The sequence below is a fragment of the Marmota flaviventris genome, chromosome 14 (genome assembly GCF_047511675.1).
Source record: "Marmota flaviventris isolate mMarFla1 chromosome 14, mMarFla1.hap1, whole genome shotgun sequence".
Classification (NCBI taxonomy): domain Eukaryota; kingdom Metazoa; phylum Chordata; class Mammalia; order Rodentia; family Sciuridae; genus Marmota; species Marmota flaviventris.
In genome coordinates, this window is record NC_092511.1 from 14,404,263 (window position 1) to 14,423,702 (window position 19,440).

Consider the following 19,440-nt stretch of genomic DNA (forward strand, 5'->3'; position numbering starts at 1 on the left):
AAAAAGACACAATTTTAAAATCAGTGATTTAGTGAGTTGGAAAAAAAACAGTATAGGGGATAGGGAAGAGGTGATTTCTGTTTTATAAAAGTTGGGTGAAGACTTCATAGGAAAGGTGACTGAGTACAGACCTAAAGCAAGTGAAGGAGCAAGCCAAACTGAAATGGGTGAGGAAACCAAATATAAAAGCCATGAAGTAGAAGATTTGCTCAAGGAGTAACAAGAATATTCATGTGTCTCAACATCCAGTGATCTGAGAGGAAGAATAGCAAGATGTGTACAAGATTAGAACAGAAATAAACTAGTAGGAAACCAAATATAGGTTCTTTGAAAAGATCAACAAAAATTAATAAGCCTTTAGCTAGTTTGACCAAGTAAAAAAATTACATCAGAAGTGAAAGTGAGGACATTACTTTTAATTCTACAGAAATAAAAAGGATTATAAGAGCACTATGAAGAACTATATGCCCCAAAAAACTGATAACTAGATGGAACTGGCAGACTCCTACAAACAGAATACCAACCAAGATTGAATCCTGAAGAAATAGACATAACTAGTAAAATTGGATAATTTAAAAAAAAAAAAAACTCATGCTTATACTGATGAATTCTACCAGTTGAGGCAATTCTTCTTAAATTCTTTCTAAAAATAAAACAGGAGGGAATACTTGTTAACTTTATAAAGCTATCTGTTCTCATATTAAAATATCACTTATAACACTGATGGGAAAAAAACAACAAAAGACTAGCAAATCAAATTCAACAGCACGATAAAAAGAATTATATACCATGACCAAGTAGGAATTATTCCTGGAATGCAAGGCTGATTCAATACATGAAAATCAATCACCATAATACACCACAATAACAGAATAAGGAGAAAAATTACATGATCGTCTCAGTTCATACAGAAGAGGCATTAGACAAAATTAAAAACTCATGATAAAAACAAGGTGGAAATAGAAGGAATCTACCTCAACATAGTAAAAGTCTATATGAAAAACCTGCAGTAAACATTAGATCATCAGGTTCAATAGTGACTGAAAGATTTTTCTCTAAAACCAGGAACAAGGCAACGATGCTCACTTCCATCACTTCTACTCAATGTAGCAATGAAGATCTAGCCAAAGCAATTTAAAAAGTAAAGTGAAAAAAAAAGAGTATCTCTGTTCACACACACACATGCATACACATACATGCATAAGTATACATACATGTTTGTGTCCCTAAAGATACCACCAAAAGAAAACACTGTTAAAAACTAGCAAATGAATTCAAGGAGGTGAAAGACTTGTCCAATGAAAACTACAAAACACTGTTAAAGATACAGTTTCTTAAGTTTTGCCTGTTTATTCTCTTAAATCACACTAAAATATAAATTAATGCTTTTATTTTTTAAAAAGTTTTTTACTTTCTCATCTATATTCTTGTATATTTCTGAAATTTTCAACCATGAACATGTTACTTTTATATTTAAAGCAAATAAATATTAGTTTCTAAAAGAAAAAATAATGAATTGAGAAAGTAATCATAAAAATAAACAGTAGGGGACAACATAATATTATTATTTTCACTTTGGAAACCCAGAGGCAAGAGCTTGGAGCTGTGTCAGCAAATTTAGTACTCTTGATTTTTTTTCTCAAAAGTTTGGTAATGTTGATTTTCCCCCTTATTTCTAAATGAGAATATGTGATCTTTAAGGAGTAATTCTCTGCAATGTCAATCATCTGACATTTGCCCTGTACTTGTATAAGGGTTGGGTTTTTTTCCCCTTTGACAGCAAACATGGTGCAATACATCTACTGTACCTGCCCTCTCCTTGCCTTCTCCATTGTGCAGCACAACTCCCTACTCAACAACCCCCACCAAAATAGACAAATGAAGACACATAAAGAAAACCTGGGTTAAACACAAGTCCTTTTTTCTTCAGTATTTATTATTTTCACATAATAATAAAAACCAAAGGTCTCAGCAATTTCAAAATATAAGCAAAGCAACTTAAAATGAAGTTAGCATTTTTTGAGTGTGGTAAGTCAACAATGCTACAGTGCTTATTAGGCACATTGCTTATGTGTATAGCTGCATCAGTTGGTTCTGTCATTTGAATACTTATGCCTACCATACCATTTTAAAACATAATGTAATTCGAATAAAGAATGACTCAGCATTGCTCAAAGTAAGTCCATGTTTATGATGGCCAGAAAAAAAAAAAGAACAGCAATTTCATTATCCTGTCTCCAGTACACTACCTCCGTCCATCCAACTTCTCTTCAGGTATTTGTTTTATATAGCCACTTTTGCTTCTCTCTGTCCCTTTCATCAAGGGAGAGTTGAATAAAACCAATCAGATAAATTCATACTATAGGTTCTAGTACCATTTTTAAGTTGAACAAAAGTCCCAAGACATAGTGGCAGATCATTTAAAAACTTCCACAGATTTAGATCCCCAAGAATCATACACATTTTTACAATAGTAGAACAGATGTATCTCTTGTGTGCACATACATAGTTATATATGTGTGGATGGATATACAGATACATATACATATATGAAAATTAGATCCACAAGGTATCAGAGTTTATCTGAATCAAAACTGAACATGAAGTTCAGCTTGGCAGCAACTCGGGATCTATCTAAAATAATTAGTTGGAGGAAAAATCCAGGGCTTAGGCAGATGGAGCTAGATGGCTTCAAGAGAAAGTTCCTGAAAGGTTTATTAGGAGAGGCTTAGGAGTTAATGAGTTCTCAGTAGATTCCTGGGTAAGAACGGGATAGGGAAAGAAGAGACACCTAGGCATCAGACCATGGACCAAGACTCACAACTAAACAGAGTCCTGCAGGAGCTTCTCACAATGACGGAACTAGTGACAGGCACACTATCCCTACAACTCTGAAAATTTCTTTCATTGATAAAGCAGAGAATAGTCTCATCCCTAAAAAACAAAGTCCTGTGGAAAGATATAATTAAGTTCAACAGGAGATAAGTTCTCTTGGGCAGATATCCTGTAATGCACGGATTATGTCAATCTCTAAATTCAGCTTTGCCCATTCCCATGTTTCCCCCATTGCCCATCTACCTCCCCAAGGTTGTATAATGAATTAGTAACCTTGGCATGGGGAGAAAAAATATTTCTTATTTGGAATGTTGCCATAGGATCATGTAACCAACCATGAGATAAATAAATGATAGCAATAGAGATAGGAAAAAAATAAGACTGACTTGCATAAGTTTTACATGAAAGTTAACCTTATTATTTCACAGTTGTACCTCTGCATAAAAGCTATTTTATTACATAAATTTTGTACAAAAATCCAACTATAAAAAAATGAAGCTTATTTTCATATAAAACTTATAGAAAAGAAACCTTATTTTATATATACAGTTAGAGCTTTATATGTTACATGTATTTTTAAAATTATATACATTCGTCTTTCTGTTATCCCACTGAACTATGGCATAAGGGACAGAAGTTGTAGTTGCTGATTTCCTGAGCAAGAACACAGTGCTTGCACACAGCACACATCCAGAACTGATACTCAGTGATTGGGCTTCCTGTGGCAACGCATGTTGGCAATTTCCCTTCTCCCCTGGAGAAACAAGAGGAAAACAGTTAATTATACTGTAAAATTTCCAATGACTCTAATAATGCATTTAATAGCCTAAAAATTGAAGAACGAAAAACATTTCAAAATAATTCTTACAATGAGAAAAAGCATTAATATGCATATAGATTAAATAAAAGAGTTTATTGTTAAGGTACAAATTGAGTGCTTTAATTATTGTATTACACATCATACACATAGAAATTCAAGCTTCAAACAAGGGAGAATGGTAGCTATAAACAACAATTAGCCTACCCTTCAAGAAGGCTGTCCAGTTCTGATTTTCTGTTATCTTTTGGATTATGTTTGGTGAAGATTTCTAGAGCGAGGTCTTCATATTGCTGTTTCTGTTCCGAACTGAGAGTCTCTAATGATTCAAGTTTAATGAAAGCTTTGGAACAAGTACCAAAAGCTCTACTGGCACACGCACAGAGTGCTAACAGAGAGTATATCTCAACTGCAGGGATGATGTCTTCATAGTCTCTCAGGTGAAGAGCTAGGAAAGAGAGAACAGTGTGAGTATTTAAAAATAATCATGATATCATGAACATGCATGGGAAAGAATGTAAATAAAGGTGCTGTCGTTTAATCCACATGAACTTGAATGAACTTAAAATAATGTTGAGAGAGAGGAGCACTAATAGAAAAAGTAGGGTCCATGATTCCTAGGTTCTGAGAAACCAACTGACAGCTCAGTCCTGTGAAGAATATAACCACCAAATGATGCACATGGCTGACCCACCCAGAAAGATACACAAGAGAAAAAAAAAATGTCTTGGTGTTGAAAGACACATCTTTTCTTCCATTTAAATTATAAATTTCTGGGGCATTCCACAGAAAGTAGATTAATATTACACTATTAATATTAATCATAACTGTTAATCATAACTCTTAAAATATCATGTTTATTTGTGCAAAAATAAAGGCAAAGAAGTATGAAATCACATGTTCTCTCTTATTGTTTTTAAAAATAGATCAACCCATAAGGTCTCAAGTTTTCAATTCTGCAAATGTAAGTTTTCAAATAGTATTTCAAAGTTACCATAGTGGTATATATGTTGCTCACTTTCAGTGTTCAGATGTTCCACATCTGGGATGAAAGAACAAAACTGGTTAATACTTTTTGTTTGTCTCATTGAAACAAGACTCAGAAAAAGGAATTGAAAATGAACCTCTAAATTGTCCATTTAGACCATTTATTTTAATAGCTATTACATCTTAATTTGCAATTCTTCTATGCTAAAGACATTGTAATCTTTCTTTAAAATGTACCATAGTACTAATATCAGATTTGTACCTAATTTGTATCTCTTTCTTCTCTAGATCTTGCAGTCTTAAAATATCCCTTTTATCATAATATACTGGAAATGTCACAAAACAAGTGTAAAATAATATACTCATGTATTTTATAATTAGATTCCTCAGACTGGTTCTGAGGTCAAGTGTTGACAACAAAGTTTAGTGAAATGTATAAAAAAAGGTATAAAAATACATTCATTTAGTTACAATAAATAATACCTTCTAATTTCATATCTGGCACATAATAGGTTCATAGGCAATTTACAGGACATATGTTGTTTCAAATCATTTTATAACTGAAAAAAAAATTGGAAGTATATGGAAATCTCCACCCAATAGGTAAAAAAAATCTCAAGTTAAAGGTCTAATTTTTCTTTTAATTTGTCTACAAATGGTACATAAATTATAAAAATATGACTTTACACAGTGCTTAATTTATATCAAACATTAATTAAAATTAACATTAGTCATAAAATAAAATATTAAAACTTATTTTATATTACTAATAACCAGTTAGACTTTTTCATAGACCCATTGCTAATGAAAACAAAAGTAGAAATAAACTACAAATATTTAGAGCATAAGGAAGAAAACTAAGAATCTTTGGAAAGATTGCCAGTAAATAGATGGAACCGGAGACTAACATGCTAAGTGAAAGAAGCTGATCCCAAAAAACCAAAGGTGGAACGTTCTCTCTGATATATGAATACTGACACACAATGAGGGGTGGGGTAGGAATGAACTGAAGTACCTTGGATTAGACAAAGGGAAATGAAGGGAAGTGAGAAGGGATGGGAGTAGAGAAGACAGTAGAATGAATCAGATCAGACATGACTTTCCTCGTGTATGTGAACACACAACCAGTGAAACTCCACGTCATGTACAACCATAAAAATTGGATCTAATAAGAATAAATTATATTCCATGTATGTATAATATGTCAAAATACACTCTACTGTTATGTATACCTAAAAAGAACAAATTTAAATTTTTTTTAAATAAGGCCACAAAATAAAAGACATGCAAGACAACTGCAACCTAAAAAAAAAGAATCTTTGTAAAGAAAAACAGATACAGTGGAATGCAATAGGCATCATTACCTTAAGTACAAGTATGAAGACACTAATGGTGTGACTCTACTTTGTGTACAACGAGAGACTTGAAAAATTAGGCTCTATATGTATGCTATGAATTGAAATGCATTCTGCTGTCATGTACAACAAATTAGAATAAATAAATAAATTTTTAAAAATACAGATACACCAATGGTTTTTAAACACTGATTCTTCTGGATGAAAAAAATCACAAATAAATATCGATACCAATATTAAATATCGATACCAATATTAAATATATTAACTTAAAGCAATGCTAACACAAAGTCCAACAGGACTAAACAACTCCTACCCTCAAAAAGATTATGAAGTTGATCTGGATGAACTAACATAAGAAAATACCCTTTAAAAAGAAGGGCAATAGCTTAAATCCCAGATATTGAAATTTAAAAATAAAACTACAAGCACAGTACCAGCATAGAAATACATAAATAGAAAATAATAGTCTAGGAAGGGATTAGATACATAAATTTAATTTCATAAAGGGAGAATTTCAAATCTGCGAGGGAAGAATACATGTTTAATAAGTGATTTTCGGTTAACTAAGAAGTTACAATAAAATATAATATGTAATAACTTTAGAGTGAAGGACTTATTAAGCATGACTCCTAAGTGAAAAATATGAAATCAGACTGACAGACATGACTGTATCAAAACTCACTATTAATATCATCATCATGCTGTCACTACTCATGAAGTCTAGGCACCATAACAAGTGATTTTTCTTTTCAGGAACTTCTCTCTTCATCATTAAAACAATGAGAGGAAGATACTATTACTTCCACTTTCCATAAAAAAGAAACTACCGCCCAGTGGTGGCTCACACCTATAATCCCAGCGGCTCATAAGGCTGAGACAGAAGGACCATGAATTCAAAGCCAGGCTCAGCAAAAAAGCGAGGCACTAAGCAACTTAGTGAGACCCCGTCTCTAAATAAAATACAAAATTAGGGCTGGGGATGTGGCTCAGTGGTTGAGTGCCCTTTAGTTCAAACCTGGGTACCAAAAGAAAAAAAAAAAGAGAGAGAGAGAAGAGAGAAACACTACAGCTGGAAAAGCTAAATAATGAAGTTATAACTGCTGGGGAAATCAACATATATGATAGAGGTTTGTTATATATAATCTCTTAAAGAGTTCTTACACAAATACTGAAAACATGACTACTGTCATGTCAAGCTAAAACAGCAGTAATGTCACAGTAATATCACTATAGAATTATAGAAATATTCAAATAAGAGAATTTCTCTAAGATTTTTTAAAAATAATTCCACCAGAATGCAGATTAATGATTACTCAGGATTAGCGAGTGATATGCGCTTGGTGATAATATGAGCAGCAGATGAGTGATATCACAGTGGCCCACCCAGTGCAGGGGGGAGGGCCCACAGGAGAAGTGTGTTGAATAACAATGTTTGCACTGCTGTCATGTCAAGCTAAAATAGCAGTAATGTCACAGTAATGTTTTAGCCATTCATATGCTTTGGTTTATAACATAGATCTCATAATTAGTTCTTAGGATTTAATATATTTAAACTCCAGCATACTGTTAAGCCAAAATAAGTTCTAGATTCAGATACTACATGTAAATAATTTTCTATAAATTATAATCCATAAATAGCATGGAATATTAGATGACTATTAAAAGTGATACAGATCTATATTTACCAATGAGAAAAGATAATTACAACATACTGATGGGGGGGAAGTAAGCTCTGGTATGATGAAACATCTGAAAGGAAGTCTACCCAAAGGTCAGTGATGATCATCTCTGACTTACAACATTATTTTATAAATTATTATTATTTATATTTATTATATTATTATACAGATATCTCCAAAAGGATAGAGACTGGTCTATCAAGTGTCTGGCTTTGAATGGACAGCATATAAATACTACACACATTCTTTTGCTTATCTCAAACTTCTGATATTTCTATGTACCTTCGACATATTAAAAATATTTTTAAACTTCAAAAAGGGGAATGAACAAAATAATATATACAATAATCCAAACATATAAAAATAAATCCATAGCAAAAATGTTATCAAAACCAAAACAAAGACAAGCTGAAGGAATTGGCCCTTCACTCAATTTAAAATTTTTCGGACAAACTATATACACAGTTGAAATGCCCACCTGTCTTCAGTGCAGTGTCAACATAGCCCTCGTAGAGCTGCCTTTGCGCAAGGATAAAGAAGTGGTAAGCCTCAGCCCCTCTCCAGGCATTGTCTGTGAAGCGACTAGTTGTAGACAGAACTTCCTCTTCCAGCAAACCAGCCAAAGCAGAAGTGGCCTTCGAGAAAAGCAGACAGCACTCTGGGTCAGCTCAAACACACACAATGCCAGCTACCACACAACCTCGTCATTACAATGAAGGTAACCTCTGAAACTGGCAGGAGCATATCTAAAGGACCAGATTTATGATTATAAAACTTTTTATGGATTTTTCCCATTATAATTCATATTTTGTTAAACTGGTATGATCAAATCTTAAAGTAGGATTGATTAAATTTAAGTTGATATGAGATCCATTTACACATTAAAATAACATATATATTCTAAAAAAGATTTCTGTATTTGTTGTTTTTGTCTCTGGTGTTGGGAATTGAACCCAGGGCCTTGCACATGCAAAGCAAGCACTCGCAACTGAGCTACATCCCTAGCCCCTAAGAAAGTTTTTAAAATTCTCTGATTAGAAAGGAAGATTTACTAGATAAGTAAAAAACTTAACACCAAAAAAACAAATATTTCAATCAATAAATGGGCGAAAGAACTGAACAGACACTTCACAGAAGAAGAAATACAATTGATCAACAAATATATTTGTTGCAAATCAAATCTACTCTAAGATTTCATCTCACTCCTGTCAGAATGCAATCATCAAGAATACAGGTAACAATAAATGTTGGCAAGGATGTGGTGAAAAAGCTACACTCATACATTGCTGGTGGAACTGCAAATTGGTACATCCACTATGGAAAGCAGTATGGAAATTCCTCAGAAAATTGGGAATGGAACCACCATTTGACCCAGCTATCCCATCCTTGGTTTATACCCAAAGGCTTAAAATCAGTATACTATAGTGACACAGCCACATCAATGTTTATAGCAGCTCAATTCACAATAGCTAGACTATGGAACCAACCTAGGTATCCCTCAATAGATAAATGGATAAAGAAAATGTGGTATATATATTCAATGGAATATTACTCAGCTTTAAAGAAGAGTAAAATTACGGAATTTGCCAGTAAATGGTTGAGTTGGAGTATATCATGCTAAGCGAAATAAGCCAATCCCACAAAACCAAAGGCCAAATGTTTTCTCTAATATGTGGATGCTAATTCACAATAAGGCAGGGGCACTAGGGAAGAATCGCATTACCTTAGATTAGGTAGAGGGAAGTGATGGGAGGGAAGGGGAGGGAATATGGGGATAGGAAAGATAGTAGAATGAAATAGACATTATTACTGTATGTATATATGTGACTGTGACCAATATGATTCTGCAACATGTACACTCAGAAAAATGAGAAATTATATCCCATCTATGTATGATATATTGAAGTGCATAAATACATTCTAATGTCATGTATAACTAATTAAAACAAATTTAAAATTTTTAAATAAATAAATAAAGCAAAGACTACATATTTTTCATGTTGAAAATAATTTTCAATATTTCTAAGTAGAAATTTCTAAATTTGAATACTAATTTTAAATCAGTCATACTGTACTTTGTGTCATTTAAAAGAAATAAATGCAGGGGGCTGGGATTGTGGCTCAGCAGTAGCTTGCTCGCCTAGCTTGGGTGAGGCCCTGGGTTTGATCCTCAGTACCACATTAAAAAAAATAAATTAAATAAAGGTATTGTGTCCAACTACAACTAAAAAATAAATATTTTAAAAACAAAAAGAAAAAAAATAAAAAAATAAAAACAAAAAGAAAGAAATGCAGTTGTATAAATTAAAGGGCTTGTCTATAAAGAAAAGTTCATTCTTTTTCCCTAAGCCCTTGAGAGGATCTGATGTTATTTCAAGTTACACAGTGCTCCACCTTACCTCTGAATTCTTCCCTTTCACTTTTCCTCGCTGGGCACTCTTCATCTGCTCATGGTACTGCTCTATAAGTAAGGCTGACAGTACATAGAGCTTCTTCACACGTAAAGGTTTACTTCCTTTCTTTGCCTCTTCATCGGCAATCTTTAAACAGAATTTGGGGAAGATACTTCTTAATCTGTATTTGTACAAATACAATCATTTTCAAAATTAACTGAAATTTGACTATCTAAAAAAGGGAAAAGATCAGTAGGATGGAATATAAATACCAAGTATCTGTGTTTGATATTTTAAAAGCCATTCTCCTTTCCTTATTACTAACATAAATACTCAGTTCTTTCCTTAGTATTCAGCCCATGGAGTTAAACCTATTAACAATCTTGAAATATCTGCTGTAAAATAGCTAAGTCAGAACAAAGAAAGTCATGATAGGATGGGTATCTTCCACAATACAGAGGTTTTATAAATAACATTTCAAGTACACAGAGATACAATGGCATTAACATGGTACATCCTTCAGAAGTTTATTTAAATAATTTTGAGGGAAATTTTTCCTTTTTCATTAAATCAAACAGAAAAAAATAGAATATAAATTTTTCAGAAATTAATACTGTTCTAGTTAGTTATATTTCCTCCAAATGGATATTATCAAAAGTGTAACATTTGCAAGGACTCAAAACTCTATTATCAATAGAATTCAATTCCCAATGCGGGGAATGTGTGCTTGGTTGTTCCAGCGAGTTCTTTAAGTCTCTGTTAACTTGAGTAATAAATATATAATTGTTTAGGAATCAATAAGTTGCTAATAGTAATAAACACCCTTGTTAGTAAAAGGTAATAATACCAAAACTACACAATTACCTTAAAATTATTACCTTTTACTTAGTCATAAAACCAGAAGGAGTTTGCTATAACAAACATTTGTTTCCAAAGAAAATGGAAAATGTGTTCAAAACTATACAAAAACAATTATAACCTGGACAAACCAAATACTCACCAAAATTATTACATTACCTTAAACATCAGTTTAGCAGCATCAAAAAAGAAACTGGCTTTCCGATAAAGTTCTATAGCATCAAGAATTTTATTCTTTTCCAGTAAGTGAGATGCATACCTAGCTAATAGAGATCCAATTTCTTTCATATTATGGCTTTTAGCTAATTCAACAGCTTTGTTCCACTAGGAAAAAAATTATATCATTCGGTCACCCAAGTATTTATTTCACATGTCATGAAATTCACACAATAAGAATTTAAGTTTGTAATAACTGAAGATACTTCTTCAAAATAGAAAAAAATGGCATATGGTTTTAAAAATCACTTAAAATCAGAGAAACTATAAGTTCTACAAGCTAAATGTGTCAAAAGGATTAAATGATTTAAGACTAATTTAAGAAGTGCACCTGAAAGAGTTTATGATCACATTAATCTTATAATTCTATTTTTGAACATAATGTGAACCAGAAAAAGATTCATTTTTTTATTCTTTATAGTAAAATAAAATATCTAATTTCAGTTAAGAAAATATCATTTCAGATTTAACATTTAAAACATTTTAATACAGTGAATGCAGCTTTATAAAATAAGAAAAATACTAAAAGAACATACTAATAGTCAACAGTTTCTATAATAATTCTGCACTTTCATTTTAATTAAATTTCAGTTCTTAAAAATGTCAAATACATGTTTTCTATAAAGGGAAAGCAAGGGCTGGGGCTGTAGCTCAACAGGAGAACGCTTGCCCTGCATGTATGAAGCCCTGGATTCAATCCTGAGCACCACATAAAAATAAATAAATGTAAAGATATTGTGTCCATCTACAACTAAGAAAACTTTTTAAAAGAAATAAATAAAGGGAAAGGAAAACTGATTTGCTAAAATAAATATTGATAAAGTAACCAGATTCCTTCCTCAGGCAATGACCAACCATTAATTGGTCCTTCTTTGGAAAGAAAACCTAACCCTAAAAAAATGCAGAAAATGGTGAAATTACTTCCAGATAAAAATTTGCCAGACTACAAGCACTGGTTTGTTCATGTTCCCTTATTGAGTTAGAGGGTCAATAATGAGTGGTTACCCTTCAAGGCAGCCCTTCAACAAACTCCAACACTTTCTCCGGCTTCAACTCCAAGGGAGACATATCTGGCCGCCTCCTTTCACAAAATTCCCTTCAAACCCTCCAACCCTCGCACTCACCATAATCTCTACAGGATCATGACAGTGACTTTAATTTCACTTTAACTTAAAAATTCTTAAGACAACCAGCTGCACAGACATAAGTCTCAGCTCCTTACTTGGTTCAGATGTATGCAGGTATCTACAGCTGCCTTTGGTTGATTACATTTCAAAAACGCAGTCACTGCTTGTTCACACATTCCAACTCTCTGAAACATTTGTGCTATTTCCTGTAAGGACAAAACAGTACTATCAGATTTCACAGATAAAGGAAATCACTTATATTTTAATTTAGCAAAACTGTGCAGGGACATATGAAAATCAAATTGGTAGTTAAAGGAATTTTTCTTTTAAACAGACAGGGGCAGAGGCTACAAATCAGAACAGATGTTAAAGCACCTCCAACAAAACCAATACTTTACTGGTTTAGGCAGGAGATCTTAACCAGTCTCTGAAAACACTGCACTCCTTTCCTCTCTCAGCTCAGTAACTAGTATATAGAAACGTCAAGCTCCAAAACATATCCCACATTAGCAGGTAAAAAGAAGACCTATAAGAGAACTGGTAGTATGTTTGATGGTAATCATTAATTAAAAGCATAAGAAAAACTCTCCCATTCACAGAGCTCTCAAATACCTCTCTAAAGAAATACCCTATGCCAGGCATGCTGGTATACATTTTGGTACATCTATTCATAAAGTCAAGGCTCATGAGGATCACTTGAGCCTAGGAGGGTAAAAGTTCAAGACCAGTTTGGAACTGGAATATCCCCCAAAGACTCATGTGTTGAAGACTTGGTCCCCAGAGCAGCAGTGTTCAGAGATGGGGTTTTAGGAAGCTACTGTACACTGAGAGTGCTAATGTCATCAAAGACTGAATGGACTATGAGCAGGTGAGAGAAAGTGTAAGAGGTGGAACCTAGCTGAAGGAGGTGGGTCACTAGGAGAGTGCCCTAGATGGGTATATCTTGTCCCTGGACCCTTCCTGGCTGTCTCTGATTCCCAGCTGCCATGAAGTAAGCAGCTTTCTTCTGCCAGCCTGATGTTCTGCCTCTCCTCAACCCAGAGCAATGGAACTGAGACCTCTGAAAGTGGGAGTAAAAATCAATCTTTCCTTCTTTAAATTGTTCATGTCAGGTATTTTGGTCACAGCAATGAAAAGCTAACACAACAAGCCTAGGTAACAAAGGGAGACCACCCCCCCACCCCACCCCACCACCCCCCACCCCCACCACCACCCCCACCACCTCACCCCCCACCCCCCCACCCCGTTATCTCAAAACAAAATGGGAAATGCCCTAGAGAAACATGTCATTCATCAGTTCAAGAAGCTAGACCCAAACCGCTCCTTTGGGAAGCTGTGACAGGCAAGGAGAGCCACCACATCAAATCTGACCTGTTTGGCTATATTCCCCACTTTCAAAAAATAAATTTTTTGTTTGTTTCAGCATTTCTACTTCGCCAAATTGTTTCTCTCTTCACCCCGCCACCCCACTTCCAAAATACTTTTGGAAATATAAAATATATTTTAGGCTGGACACAGTGGTGAATGCCTATAATACCAGTAGCTCGGGAGGCGGAGGCAAGAGGATCACAAGTTCAAAGCCAGCCTCAGCAATTTAGCAAGGCACTAAGCAACTCAATGAGAACCTGTCTCTAAATGAAATACAAAATAGGGCTGGGGATGTGGCTCAGTGGTTGAGTGCCCCTGAGTTCAATCCCCAGTACCTGCCCCCACCCCCGCAAAAATAATAATAAATTTTAGTAGCAAAAATATTATAAAACATGAAAAAGTAAAGTTACTCATAATCTTATTACTCATAAGTAACCTCATAATAGTCTATGTAATTTCCTAGTATCTTTGTCCTATGAATGTACATGTATGTGTATTTATGTATGTATTGTGACCATACTATATGTAGTTCTGTATCCTGTACTTCCCACTTCAGTATTATGTACATCTTTTCATTCTATTAAAAATTCCCCTAAAACGTGATTTAAAATTTATAGTACAACTTAAAATTCATTATCTTAGTCATTTGGTTACTATTACCATTATAATTATTTAGTATTTTCTTAGTGATATTATTATTCTGGATCCTCTAAAGGAACATTTTTTTTTTTTTTTTACTTAATCAGACACACCTCATAGAGAACACTAAGATAGGCACTCCAGGTGTCCATACCCAATATTCTAAGAAATTTTGTTGTCCTTCCTACTCAAGAAAATACTTAAGATTGAAAATAAAGGTAAATGACAATGCCAGTAAGAAAACTGAATTATCACAACTCTATACTTACCTATTAGTTAACAAACAAAATTTTTGAGGTGGAACTCACAACTGATACATGTCCAGACCCCACAGTTTAGAGCTACAACTTCATAGGTATCATACAGCTCAGTGATTTACAAATAAAATACAAACATCTTAACAATATTCAACAATTAATTAAAAGAGGCTTAAAAGGAATATTCAAAATAAAGAGAACTCCACTTTCAGTTTCTCTCTCTTTTTTTTTTTTTGTACAGGGGATTCAATTCAGGGGCACTCAACCACAGAACCACATCCCCTTCCCTATTTTCTATTTGATTTAGAGACAGGGTCTCACTGAGTTTCTTAGCACCTCACTTTTGCTGAGGTTGGCTTTGAACTCTTGATCCTCCTGCCTCAGCCTCCCAAGCTGCTGGGATTACAGGCATGCACCACCATGCCAGGCTCAGTTTCTCTTATTTGACATTAAATACTTTATTATTAATGTAACCTAATAAATGCTGAGCTATCTTTTTAAACTTAAGTTGCAGCAAATTTCAAATTATTTTCAACCAAATACCTGACAACAGACATTTCATCTGTTAACAGTTCATGTATTCAGCTAACTTTTTAAAGCAATTTTATAAAACTGAAGAAACTATACAAGACTACGTTAAAGTATTAAGAATATAATTGATTTTCTCCTCTATTTTCAAACATTCTATAATACTGATATATTATTTCCTAATTAAAATAAAAGCACTACTCCATGTCTAAGAAACTATAAAATTATAGATTTTTAGTTTTCTTTATTACAGAGGATATTTCCTGACTATAACATAAAAATTTAATAAAATAACCTAACAACTTCAACAACTAAAATTTGCAATACCTACTGGAAGCAACTTGTGGTTTTCCGGAAGTGAATTGACAAGATTCTCCAATCCCTCATAATCTTCTAACATAAAATAACATTCAGCTAAGCGTTCCTGGTTCCGGCCTTGTACATAATATTGTACAGCATTCAACCTACAAAAAGAAAGAAAGAAAACTTTTTAAACTAATGTGAATCTTATAAGTCCTTCCACCAAAAATGTTCATTAGATTTACCAGTAGTGGTACTATCTAATTCATCATATTCATTCACACAATTGCTTTAAAGCATATAAATCAGAGAGGGAAATCTAGAGACTATGTAGCATATTCTAGTTGTAACAGTCTTTGAATACTCTTATGAAATGTTATTTTAATCTAATATACCACTATAGTATCTCCACTGACATAAAAAAGCACACTGATCAAGATGAAAACTTAAGAATAAAAGCAATGATTCCTGAAAACAATCTATAATAACAAAACAAGCAAATATAAAATACATTTTAACTTTGTTCAAAAATAAATCACATAATATCTTAGAATTACACACCATGATCTCAAACAGTGGAAAAATTCCTGGAGGTAAGTGCAAGTTTTTTGTTTGCTAACTCCAAAGTTTTACAATGCTCATCTCACAACTTCAAGGATCTCTTGCTCTCTAATGTCAATCGAGAGATATCTGAACTTTAAGACTCAGGAGAATGGTCCTCATTTCCCTAGCATTATTTCCAATTCTAGTGGAAATAATGGAAGTCCTCTTACAGTGCCAAAGCTAAGTGTTGTGTGAATGCATGAGGTGCTGCAGATAGGTTACGTACCACTTTTGTCGATCAGCAAAGTAGTCTCCAATGGCACTGTGGGCTTGTTCAAGGAGACTGTCATCTGCATCACCAGATCCAGTTTTCAAGAGCTGGAGTACTCTAAACCAATCTCCTAATTTCAGTCGGAGGCCAATAGCGAGATCTCTGCAACCAACGGCATTCAGTCACTCATCCATTCCACAAATATTTATCAAGTGTCTACCTTTTGTTAGGTATACTTCTAGGTACAGAGAATAGGAACAGATAAGGTAACTCTCCAAACACTTTAGAAACAGCCTGACCAGGTAAGAGGCAATGAATGTGTGTCCCCTCCAAAATTCATGTGGAAATATAACCCCCATTGTGGTGTCAATAAGAGATGGAGTCTTGTCTTTTCAGGGCTTAAGTTGTTATTAAGGATCTTCTGGGAAGATAAATAACATTAAGAAAATATAGACATAATATTTATACCTGAAATTAAGTTTGTACATTATTTTATATGAATAAGAATGAAAATATAATAAAACTCAGTCCATAACACCTTTGATTTTTATTTTATGTTTCCTGACAATGGAAAATTAAATAATGGTCTAAACCAAAAAAAGAGGACCAAAATTATGAGCCGTATGATAAGTGATAAAAATCCCCTACTCTGTAGTTCTATCAGTATTTTCCTGCCAAGTGAAAAAGTCTCTATAGTGAATTATTAATAGTAAAAACATAGAAGCAAGCAACCCCCAAATTATAAAAGATAAATTAATGTGTAGAATATCTAGGTTGTATTCTAAACTAAAAATTATTTTTAAAAGAAATGATATGATACATTCACTTTTAAGCTATTATGAACAAAAGTACTTGGTGACACCTGATCCTTTGTCACCTACCTTCTGTCCATATCAAGATACATTCTTTCAGCCTCTTCAAACCTACCAAAGTAGGCCACCACTTCCGCCTGCTTCATTGACTCACTCTGCAGATTTCCCAGGCGCTTCACAAACTTAATGCCTTGGTAATCTTTGCAGCGCACAAATGCTTGCTCTGCAGTGGGCAAATCCAGTTTCTGAAGAGCTGCTTCAGCCAGTAATCGCCTTTATTAAAAAGAAGAAACAGAAAGGCTATTGAAAATTTCTGATAAACAAGCCTTGAACCAGAATTCAATGATTATGCCTATTGTTTCTGGTAAAGCGTGGTGGGAAGTATTTATTTTAGCACATGCAAACATTTTTCTTATAACACTGCTAATACTGAGGACTTCCACATCTAAAATGAATTTCTATATTTTCAAAAGAAGAGCAAGAAAAGTCTGTTCCCATCAGGAGGGAGCAGGAGATGACAGAGCTGGGACTTTAAAAGCATGCACCTGACATCTTGAGAGGTTTTAGGTTTTTAAAATACCAAAGTCGGGGGTGTGGATTGTCCTCTATGAACTGAGATGCATCTTCAATTCCAACCTTCTCAATTAATGCTCGACTATCTCGAAGAGACCGAATCTCAAAGTTAATTATATAATCCTTGTTTGGATGTTCTGGATTCTAAAAGTAAAAATTAAAACAAAGGATTCAAATAGCTGCTAATAGAACATGTTTCTTTTTTTACAATTAAAACAGACAAAAAAAAAAAAAAAACCTACATCTTATGGTAAGCAAAATTGGGAAGAAAAGAAATCCCCATTGTTATGGTTTAGTAATGAGGTATCCCCCAAAAGCTCACGTGTGAGACAATGTAAGAAAGCCCAGAGAAGAAATGATTGGGTTATGAGAGCTTTAATCTAATCAATGCATTAATTGCCTGGTAGGGATTAACTGGTTGGTAACTGCAGGCAGGTAGGGTGTAGCTGGAGGAGGTAGGTCACTGGGGCCATTTCTTTGGGGGACATATTTTGTCCATGGTGATGGGAGTCTCTCTCTGCTTCCCTGTGCTGACCCCAGCTGCTTTCTTCTGCCATACAATTCTGCCATGATATTCTACCTCACCTCAAGCCCTGAGGAATGAAGTTGGCTGTCTATGAACTGAGACCTCTGAAAATGAGCCCCAAAATAAACTTTTCCTTCTCTAATTGTCAAGTCTTCTTGTCAGGACTTTTGGTCACAGCAGGAAAAAAGCTGACTAAAATACCCATGTTTGGATATTATGAGTTACTTGGAAAACCCCCAACACACAAGTCAAGTCCTTCCTGAGCAATCAGCTGCCTATGGAAGAAGTGCACAGTGGTGGAAGGGTCCTTCCCAGATCTGCATCCCTGTTTCTCTCTGCTTAATTTTTTTCCCCAGGTGATTCTTTTTTCCCCTCCAGAATGCTCCCTGCCCTCCACTGGAGCAGAAAACACACATGCAGCAGCCTCCACTCTGTCACTCCTTCAGCAACTCTTTCCCTGCCAGAAGTAATACTTTGTTACAGTACTTTCAGGCAGCCAAGAGATGAAAGAAAAAGGGCCAGTTGTCATCACTGCTTTCCTATCATAGTGAAGCAGGCTGACTAACACCACAAAACAACCGAAGGCCTGCCTTTCAGGAAAGAGCTATCTAATGGCCAAAGACAGGAAAGGCAACTATAATCAACTTACTGATATTACACATCCCAAATAATAGAAGAATGGAGCACACAGGGCAATCAGACCATGAGTGCAAAACAGCAGAGGGTGATCTCAGACAGGAGAGTTCTTTCAAAAGGTAAACAGAGCCATAGGCACCAACCCCCCACCCTGCAACTAAAGCACCATAGCTAAAGCTGCAAAGGTGTCTGGGGAACTCCTGAGCACAAAGGAGGAACTGGTAAGGAAAAGGCAGACGATCTGGATTCAAACAGCTAAGCTCTAATCCAATCCCATCACTCACTGGCCATGTGACAACTCCTTCTACACCTCCCCACACACCAGCCCACCCACCCAGGAAGCCTGGGCCCCTCTTCTCCAAACAGAAACCCAATCGTGTCCCTCCACTACTTCCCCACTGACTCCAGGATAAAGTGTAAACACAAGAACCAGGCTACAGGGTCCCTGAAGACCCACCCCAACCTCGAACTCCCAGCCTCATTTCTGCCAGTGCTACTAATTGTATATGCCAGCTTGGAAGCCACATCACTTGGAACCAAGTTATGCCTCTGCCAATTGCTAACTGAGTGACACTGGTAAATTAGCTTCTCTCTCCAAGCTCCATCTTTTGTCCCCCAAAAAAAGCAGAGAAAATAATCAAATCTGCTTCCTAGAATTGTGAGGATTAAGAGAGAACACTCAAGGAGCTGGGGTTGTGGCTCAGCAGTAGAGCACTC

The 19,440-nt window shown here is 34.8% G+C and overlaps 1 protein-coding gene across 1 annotated transcript in view; it reads right to left on the reverse strand.

Moving 5' to 3' along the window:
• Positions 1-1,972: 1,972 nt before the first annotated feature.
• The window catches only part of Wdr35 (WD repeat domain 35), a 60,885-nt gene continuing 43,417 nt past the window's right edge, over positions 1,973-19,440 (reverse strand). Inside the window, exons 18-27 of the mRNA XM_027937804.2 lie at positions 17,569-17,705; positions 17,058-17,261; positions 16,192-16,338; positions 15,394-15,526; positions 12,366-12,476; positions 11,087-11,251; positions 10,076-10,216; positions 8,155-8,311; positions 3,860-4,100; positions 1,973-3,589 (exon numbers count right to left, since the gene is read on the reverse strand). Of these exons, the coding sequence (XP_027793605.2) occupies positions 3,439-3,589; positions 3,860-4,100; positions 8,155-8,311; positions 10,076-10,216; positions 11,087-11,251; positions 12,366-12,476; positions 15,394-15,526; positions 16,192-16,338; positions 17,058-17,261; positions 17,569-17,705 (1,587 nt within the window). The 3' untranslated portion in view covers positions 1,973-3,438. The remainder of the gene's footprint in view (positions 3,590-3,859; positions 4,101-8,154; positions 8,312-10,075; positions 10,217-11,086; positions 11,252-12,365; positions 12,477-15,393; positions 15,527-16,191; positions 16,339-17,057; positions 17,262-17,568; positions 17,706-19,440) is intronic.